The sequence below is a fragment of the Phalaenopsis equestris genome, unplaced genomic scaffold (genome assembly GCF_001263595.1).
Source record: "Phalaenopsis equestris unplaced genomic scaffold, ASM126359v1 Scaffold000277, whole genome shotgun sequence".
NCBI lineage: Eukaryota > Viridiplantae > Streptophyta > Magnoliopsida > Asparagales > Orchidaceae > Phalaenopsis > Phalaenopsis equestris.
The window spans coordinates 136,175-145,281 of record NW_018164719.1 but is presented as its reverse complement, the minus strand read 5'-3'; the positions used below and the strand labels follow the sequence as shown (position 1 = coordinate 145,281).

Here is a 9,107-nt window from a genome sequence, read left to right as displayed (position 1 = left end):
TTCTATGACAATACTTCTACTATTACATTGGCTAACAATTCTATCTTCTACGCCTACACCAAGCATATTTAGGCCGATTATCATTTCATTTACAATCAAATAGCTTCCAGAATTATTTCCATTCAACACATAACTACCCAAGATCAAATTGCAGATATCTTTACTAGAGCTTTATCTGCCAACTCCTTTTTCAAACTCAGAAGCAAGCTTAACATCTGACAAATATATACTATTGTCTCTAGTGTTTATCTATATATAGGTGCTACTGTAACCATTATCATTTGAATAAAATATTATTCTAGCATTTTCCCCATCCCTCTTTCAACACAACAAATAACTCATTTATAAGATCAATAAAACTAATTGATCAGATCATAAATAGCTCAACTATACCACTTATTATTTAGTTTGAGAAGTCTTATTTAGTTAAAAATAAATAACCCAACAACACTGATTTTAATTTGCTAAAAAAATATTATTTATATAAAAATTAAATAACTCGATAATTTCCTCATTAATCTGCTCCATGATGACTATACTAGATTATCATGATATGAAACGAATAAGAACCAAACTCAAAAATGAAATAAATGATAACATAAACACAAAAATCAACTAGAGCTCTACCTTAAATTTTATAAATAAGCTCACACTAAAACATAACCCCAAAATCTCCATTTGAGCTCAAGCTTGAACTTGTAACAAAAACGCAAGCTTGAACTCAGTTCTTTTGCAGCCCAAGAAAACAAGCAAATAGAACAATTAATTTAAGGAATATTTACATCCATACCAACCAAATCTCATATATTTATGTAATCCAACACCTAAATATTCAAATTAAAATGCATGCCGATCGAATCTTTAACATCACATCAAAAATACCACATCACAATTTTTTCAAAAGTGAAATACATCTAAAATTTTGCAAGCATAATGTCAAACTATGGCTGTTACACATGTGAAGACTCTTATTATGTGGTATGGTATGTATGCAAACTTTCCTTAAATTTTAAATGTCATGAGTTTGTGGAGATTAAAAAGAAGAAGAAAAAAACAGCCTACTAAAAACAGAATGAAAAAGCCAGCCCAGAGTCTGTACATCACCAAGTTATAAATATAACTTATTGAAATAAATCAACAATCTCTCACAATATACATTTCATGAAACACCACAAAAACCTACGCTGGCAAGACCTCTCCTGCAAGCGAGGGAGAATCATCATCGTCCACCTCCGTCTCCCTCTTCTCAGATTTCGAGCCCTGCTGCTCCTTCTCTCCGAACCCGAACTTAAACCGATCGTAATTGGTGGGCTCGCTGGCTTTGAAGGGCCGCTCGCCGAGGACGCTGAGGAGGTCTTCCTGGTGGAGGACCTCCTTCTCCAGCAGGAGCTCGGCGATTTGGGCGATCTGATCCTTGTGTTCTTTTACGAGTTGCAGCGTTCTTTCGTAGGCATTGGAGACGCGCTCTCTGACCTCATTGTCGATGATGGCTGCGGTTTCATTGCTGTACGGTTTGTTCATCTCGAAGGAATCTTCCCTTGGAGGGAAAAGAAGACCCACCTTCTCGCTGAAGCCGTATACTGCAACCTGCGCGTAGGTCATTTTGGTGACTTTCTCCAGGTCGTTCTGAGCACCGGTGGAGATCTTCCCTAACAGAACCTTCACAAAAAAAAAAAATCATTTTTTTAGTAAATAAATAAAAATTCAGCTATGAGGATTTAGAACTTTTTCCAAGCATGCACCATCCCATCCAACATGAGAGATGAATTCCAACGGTTATTTATGAAAAAAAGGGGGCATTTACATGCATACCACATAATTCTTATGTATTTATATATATGTAACACCTAAACTATGCAGTTTTACATTTATACCACTGAAACCATTCATATCACATCAAAAATACAACCTTCTAGTGTTAAAAATAAAATAAACCATTTCATGCATGCATAGACAAGATTGTATGTAGGTAAAAATTGAATTTTAGGCGTTAGATGGGTATGTACATAAGAATTGAGTGGTATGTATGTAAAGCTTCCAAAAATAAAAAATAAAAAAAATCAACATGCCTCCTATGCAATTCTTTTGATAGGTGACAATGACATGTATTATGATGTCTAAAGCATAAATAAGACTATATCCTCGCTTCATGGGATGAAGCTTTCCTTGTTTGTGATTTTAATGTGGCACTCTGTTTGTACGGTACATTAACTATTTAAAAAAACTATAAATAAAAATTAATAATAAATGTGGCATTTGCATACATACGACGTGATTCCTATGTATTTACATATCAAATATCCGAATTTTATTTTTATATTTATACCACCCAAATGTTTCATATCGCATAAAAAAATCACTTTTTTGAGATTTAAAAAACAAAATATACACTTTCATGCAGAGGTAAGATGGCATTTGTGCATAAATTGGAGTTTAGGTGTTAGGTATGTAAATACATAAGATTTGAGTGGTATATATTTAAATCTTCCATAATAAATTTAGCCTGCCTTGAACATACAGCATTTAGGACAAACAACAGAGATATACCATGAAGGCATGAAGCTTGACATTAAAGTTTTCAATAACCATATAATGATAACAATAATAGAAACTTGGGGCATTTACATAACACTTAATTCTTATGAATTTAGGTATTTCACACCAAAACTTCTTATCTTATTTACAAACAGAGCATTAAATTCTTTAGTATCACATCAAAAATAATATTAATTACCCATTTTAATAGTCAAATTCACCTTTTCACGCATAAGTAAATTGTGTAAATATGAAAGTTCAGGTGTGAAATACGTAAATTCATAAGAATTGCATGCTATGCGTGTAAATTTCCCTAGAAATGCTTATGTTCAGCTTATTTTAACTAGAATTAATTACATAACTAAATAAAAGAATATTATTAAAATGTTATTATATTAATTATTTAATGTTGCATTCAAAAAATATTAAATTTTAATATTTTTTAAATCATTTGAGCTAATTCAAGTTGAACACGAGCTAAAACAAACAACCTACTTTGAATTGAGCTAAACACGAAAATACTATCCACAAGTCTATTTCAAACCAAAAAAAAAAAATAAAAGATGCAACGTCTCGAAATATAAAGCATCACATCTACTAAAAATTAGACTTATTCATAAGAAAAATAGAAAAAGGATTACTGCTTACCTCTTCGGCAGCACGGCCACCTAATGTCATGCATGTCATGTCAAAAAGTTGCTCTTTGGTCATAAGAAGGTTTTCATTAGGCACATACTGCGCAAATCCTAGAGCCGCAGTTCCTCTGGGAACAATTGTGACCTTGAGAAGCGGCTCGGCATGCTCCAAAAACCATCCAGCAACAGCATGGCCCGACTCGTGATAAGCAACGGTTCGCCTCTCCTGCTTGCTAATTACCTGATAATAGTGATGATATTAGTATCAAAAAACAGGCCGTGCATAATCCTCACAGAGATTATAATTGATGCATACTCATGACCAACACAAAAACCATAACTATTAGGGGCATTTATATACATATCACACAATTCTTATGTATTTACATATCTAATATCTAAATCTTTGTGTTTACATGCATACCACTCAAACTTTTAGCATCACATAAAAAATATCATTATTGCTGTCTTTTTAAAAGTGAAATACATATTTTCATGCATATGCTTATGACATTAAGGTGTTAAATGTGTAAAAATTAAACATTGGGTGTTATATATGTAAATACATAAGAATTGTGTGGTGTGTGTATGCAAATTTACGGAGCCATAATTTGGTTTAATTTTCATTGCTTTAACAAAATAGATATATCAAGACTGCAGATAAAAAAAACATGAAACTAATGAAAAAATAAGAAAATACTGCCAAATTGGTCCTGACTATTTGCAGGAAGTCATTTTAATCCCAGAGTTTATAAAAATATTAATTTGATCACATATTAAAAGAGTCTAGAGACTAATTTGACATTTTTTATAGACTTCGAGACTAAATGACTCCATGTAAATAATAAGAGGACTATTTTGACAATTTACCCAAATAAAAAGAGGTAAATGGCTTTCTATGTGTAAAAGCTACTAACCTTGTTCTTCTTCTCCAAACCACCAATCACCCTATCTATGGCCGCTTCGAAATGCTGCACCGTAACCGTCAAATCTTCATTTCTAGCTGCAATTAGCGCAGCTTCATTACAAACATTTGCAATGTCCGCACCAGCAAATCCAGGAGTCAGGGCGGCAAGCCTTTCGGAGTAAAATGATGGATCATTGTCAAGCTTGATCTTCTTCAGATAAATACGAAAAATTTGTTCGCGGCCTCTTATATCAGGTTTATCAAGCGAAATCTGCCGATCAAACCTACCGGGTCTAAGTAAAGCCTTGTCCAAAATGTCGGGTCTATTGGTTCCTGCAAGAACAACGACACCTGATGTCGTCCCAAATCCATCCATCTCAACCAGCAACTGGTTCAGGGTGCTTTCGCGTTCATCATTGGAACCAGAAAACCCGCCACGACCTCGTGCACGACCTATCGCGTCAATCTCGTCAATAAAAATTATACTTGGAGCACACTGTCTGGCTTCTTGAAACAAGCTCCGGACCCTCGAAGGCCCGACGCCAACAAACATCTCCATAAAATCTGATCCTGCTATCGATAGAAAGGGTACGCCAGATTCACCTGCCGTTGCTTTCGCCAGAAGAGTCTTGCCCGTTCCTGGAGGACCTACAAGAAGTGCGCCTTTGGGAATTTTAGCACCCAACTCTTCATACTTCTTGGGGTTTTTTAGAAAATGAACAAACTCCATGATTTCTTCTTTAGCCTCATCACATCCAGCCACATCTTTGAAATATACCTGAAACAAGTGAACTCAGAAATCAAGACATAGTTGCTTTCTTTCAGCCGAGCCAACAGGATAACCAATAACAAATACGAAAAATTAATCTTCATTCAAATGGAAGTATGGGTGAGAAAAGTGCTGAATCATTTTAGTCCCAGAGTTTATAAAATGTCAATTTAGTCCCGGGTTATTCTAACATGTTAAAATAGTTCCTAATGAGAACTATTTATAAACTCTGAGATTAAAATAATCTCATGTAAATAGTCAGGGGGCTATTTAGACACTTTTAATTCTATCAACCTTCCATGACAAAACTAAGATTGAAAAGAGATCAACAAACCTTATTTTTAGAATTCTTATCCATCTTGGTCACCTGAGCTTTTCCAATATTAAAAATACCACGATTTCCTCGCCCTGTACCGCCACCAATGCTGAGTCCACCTTGCATTCTTCGCCCGAGTAGGTAGATGAGACCAACGAGAAAAGCTGTGGGAGCAAACCTCATCACCTCTTGAAACCAATTAATTTCAGAAACGTATGTTACGGGAACATAGTCATGAGGATCTACCCCTAAAGCTTCCTGAGCTTCCTCCAACTTCTCCTCAAATGATTCTACACTTCCGATATTAAAGTAAAACTTATATTGGCTAGTGCCGCGCCTCGGTACCTCTGTCGTGGTGCCTTGAAATTCCTCGTCTCTTGTTTGCTGCATGCTGCCCTGCGGCGAGTTCTTAACATAAACTTTCGCAACGGATTTATTTGACACGACAATATGATCGACTAAACCGGGCTCCAACAATTTGTTCTTGAACTCTTGAAAGCTAATCTGCTAAAAAGAGGTATGAAATTGAACTACAAAGAAAATGCAATTCAAACATAATTGAAATTGTTATACAGTATGCAATTATTATAGTAAAAGCTGCAAAATCAATATTGTGGTATTATCAAAAACAATCCCTCTGAAGTTAAAATCAATACGACAAGCAAGACTATTGAAAAAAAAATTCAAATATGAATAAGTGAAAAGAGATAAAATCACAGAGAAAAATCAAAGCTCAAGATTTTGATTTCGTTATTTTTAAAATAGTAAATGAGTTCTGACCTCTCTTTGCTCATGTGAGCCAAAAGACAATGATGAAAACAATAATCCGATAAATATCAGTGGAGTTGCATAATTCTGCAACTGCTTTAAGAAATTTTCTTGAAAATTTCCTTGGTCATCAGCGTTTGAGTCCTCTGAAAAAAAAAAATAAAAAACAAAAACATCAGCTTTATTTATGGCATAAAATGGCATTTATCAATATTCACAGAGGTGGTCATAGACCAAATTGTATGATGTAAAAATCACGTGGAATACTCCGTGCAAATTCTGGAAAAGGAACTGTTTTTATAACTTTTTTTTTTCCTTTTTTCCCATCAGATTGTTGCAGTTTTCTCATCACTTGATGTTTTTATAACATGCTTAGACTAAGTTAAAGCTAGAAGGTTGTTCAGATTTGATACAACTAAGATTTCAGTTACGGCAAATAAATTATACTTGCTCCCCAATTTAGTGCAATTTGAATTGTCTGTTGATTTTTTAAAGTTATTTGATCATTGCATTATCGGTTGGATTCTCATTCTCATATTTATTGATTTAAATCTAAGGAAAGCAAGCTTTTATATATTTAGCGGTCTGTGAGCTGTGAATTTTAAGTTTCCTTACATAATCTGCATATATCGCATTATTTTAACAGCATTAGAAAACCCTAACACAAAGCTGATTTGCATCAAATTGTGTAAAAAAAACACTCAAATGTGAGGCTTGATTATCATGGCAATTCAACAGATCATTAAAATAATAAGTATTTGACTACTTAGCAGAATAGTAGGTTAAATTGCTGAATGAATAAAATCAACTATGCAAATACATAAACTAGCTAAAGTACGAATTAACACTTCAGAAACTACTAAAAGTAATGTACATGAATCTGCAGTAGACTCTAATTGTCATGATGAACTCATTCAAGTGAATTTTACTTTTAATAGGAGAAAAGGAAATTAGCATGACACACAATTTAGGATGTGTAGCCAAGAGGTTTATGAAACTCATGAGCATCAAAGTTTTGATAAGATGATGATATAACAAAGAAAATCAGTTAAAGTGTCTAAATATAATAATAATATTAATTTCAAACTTTTTTCTATTTAAATATTGGATTTAAATAACTTCTTTGAATGAAAAACTAACCCGTGTCAAATAAATGACACTAAGATTCACAAAAATAAAATTAATCGGGCAAGCTAAAGTTTATTGGATGAATATGGAGAGACAAAAGGAAAGAATGGAAAGGGAACCTACCATTACTTAAATTAAAGAGCTTCTAAAATAAAAATACTTTGTCTTATTTTGACTCTTTTCTTGATGAATTTAATTCACTAAAACAAGGAGTCAAAACTATGAGTGAATAATTGAATAAATTCGGTGAATCATGCTTTATAAGTACCATTAGACTTTGAGCAAATATTACAATTTCTTGCACCTAAAAGAGTTATGACATATTAATTGAGTAAATCATTTTAACAAAATAATCAAGTTCAATATATTGCACCTATAAAATCTAAGGGTAATAACACTAAAGCTAAATCATTTGCAATCACAACTGAGTCTAATATTTTGGCCAAGGCATATTTTAAGTGTCACCAAAATTGGTCATTATGTCAATGAGCATCCCAATAAGAACTTCATATAAATTTAGAAGAGAAAGATAATGAAATCAATGATTATAATGATGTTCATAAATTTTACAAGGCAATCAGTGATTCTAAGGATACCTTAACCGATAATTCTTTTTATAACAAATGTTTCATCACATCTACTTCTACAATGGAATCTAATTGGAAGAGTACAATAATTTTTTAAATATGAGTAAAAACTTTGCAAACATATAACTGAGAGGGATTTGCATGAATGATAAGTAAAAGTCCACCCTAGGCCACATGAATTTGAAACATTAACCACATCCACAATTGTTGACCCTCACATATACTCCCCAAAATGACTTGATTAAATGACTTGATTAAACATGACGAGAGCAGCAAAAAAAGAATGTGGCACGGCCCGATCAAATTTGGAATGTCCCAAGCATGCTTTAAATTCACCTCAAATAATATCCGTTTGCAAAACATAACCCGCAGTTACATGAAAACATCAAAATTAACCATAGAGTTTTTCATGATCGAAAGGAGCGAGCCTTGAAATTCACCTCAAATAATATCCGTTTGCAAAACATACTTCGCAATTACATTGAAAACATCAAAATTAACCATGGAGTTTTTTATGATCGAAAGGAGCGAGCATAGCATGAACGACATTCTAACAGCGAGATGCGTAATTCAGATTCCAATCACCTCAACCGTTGTTGAAATCACCCAAACGGTCGCTTATCGCAAAACAGACCGCATGATGGCGTTCGGAATGTCGATTTTACCAACGGGTGACACCCATATTGACAGGATCTAATACACAAATGATCGTCATGTAAATCAAGGCACTTGCTTAACCGTCGACAAAGTCACCCAAATGATCTCTGATTGCAAAATGAGTTGTGCGAGCGAGTCAGGAACATCAAATTTACTAAGGAATTACACTATATATATATATATATATATATATATGTGTGTGTGGAACCCTTATCTCCTTCTCGCTCAAGTCAACCTTCTCCTGGTTTCTATGCCATGCTGCCCCATACCTCCAAAGTTAGCATCAACCAATTAGAGTGAACCATACAATTATAATAATATAAATATGTATAATAATAATACTAAAATAATATAAAAAGTCCTAAAAACTACCCATTTTCTTCAGCGCAGCAGGCACAAGCATCTCCCTCTCGATCTATAGGCTGAAGGAGAAAGTCGCAGGCCCTAATCCTACTTCATCTCCTCAGCTTCGGCTCAATTCCATCTCGTCTCGTCTCCGTCGCCGACAACAACCCGGTGGCCAACCTGTCATGCCCTTGTCATCGGCAGCCTTTCATGTCCATTCCTTCACGGAGCCTTCCCATTGTTTCCCTCACCATTCTCATCCTAGCTCAATCTCCTCCCAGCCATCTCTCTCTCGAAAACAGGGAAGGATCACCTCCCACAAAAAAGAAAGAAAATATCTATATCATTTCTCCACATTCCCTCTCAATGTTCTCCTCAAATCCTCCCTCACGGATAACTCACAATGGAGCTCACCACTTCCAGCTGCCTCACCTCACAGCTAAGCAACTTCCTCTTTCCC

The 9,107-nt window shown here is 34.5% G+C and overlaps 1 protein-coding gene across 1 annotated transcript in view; it reads right to left on the bottom strand.

The window, feature by feature from the left end:
* Nucleotides 1-1,013: 1,013 nt before the first annotated feature.
* Nucleotides 1,014-9,107, bottom strand: part of LOC110024873 (ATP-dependent zinc metalloprotease FTSH 8, mitochondrial-like) — a gene marked incomplete at its 5' end in the record, with an annotated part of 21,421 nt that continues 13,327 nt past the window's right edge. Inside the window, 5 exon segments of the mRNA XM_020725057.1 lie at nt 1,014-1,659; nt 3,184-3,411; nt 4,088-4,855; nt 5,181-5,669; nt 5,943-6,076. Coding sequence (XP_020580716.1) covers nt 1,180-1,659; nt 3,184-3,411; nt 4,088-4,855; nt 5,181-5,669; nt 5,943-6,076 — 2,099 coding nt within the window. The 3' untranslated portion in view covers nt 1,014-1,179.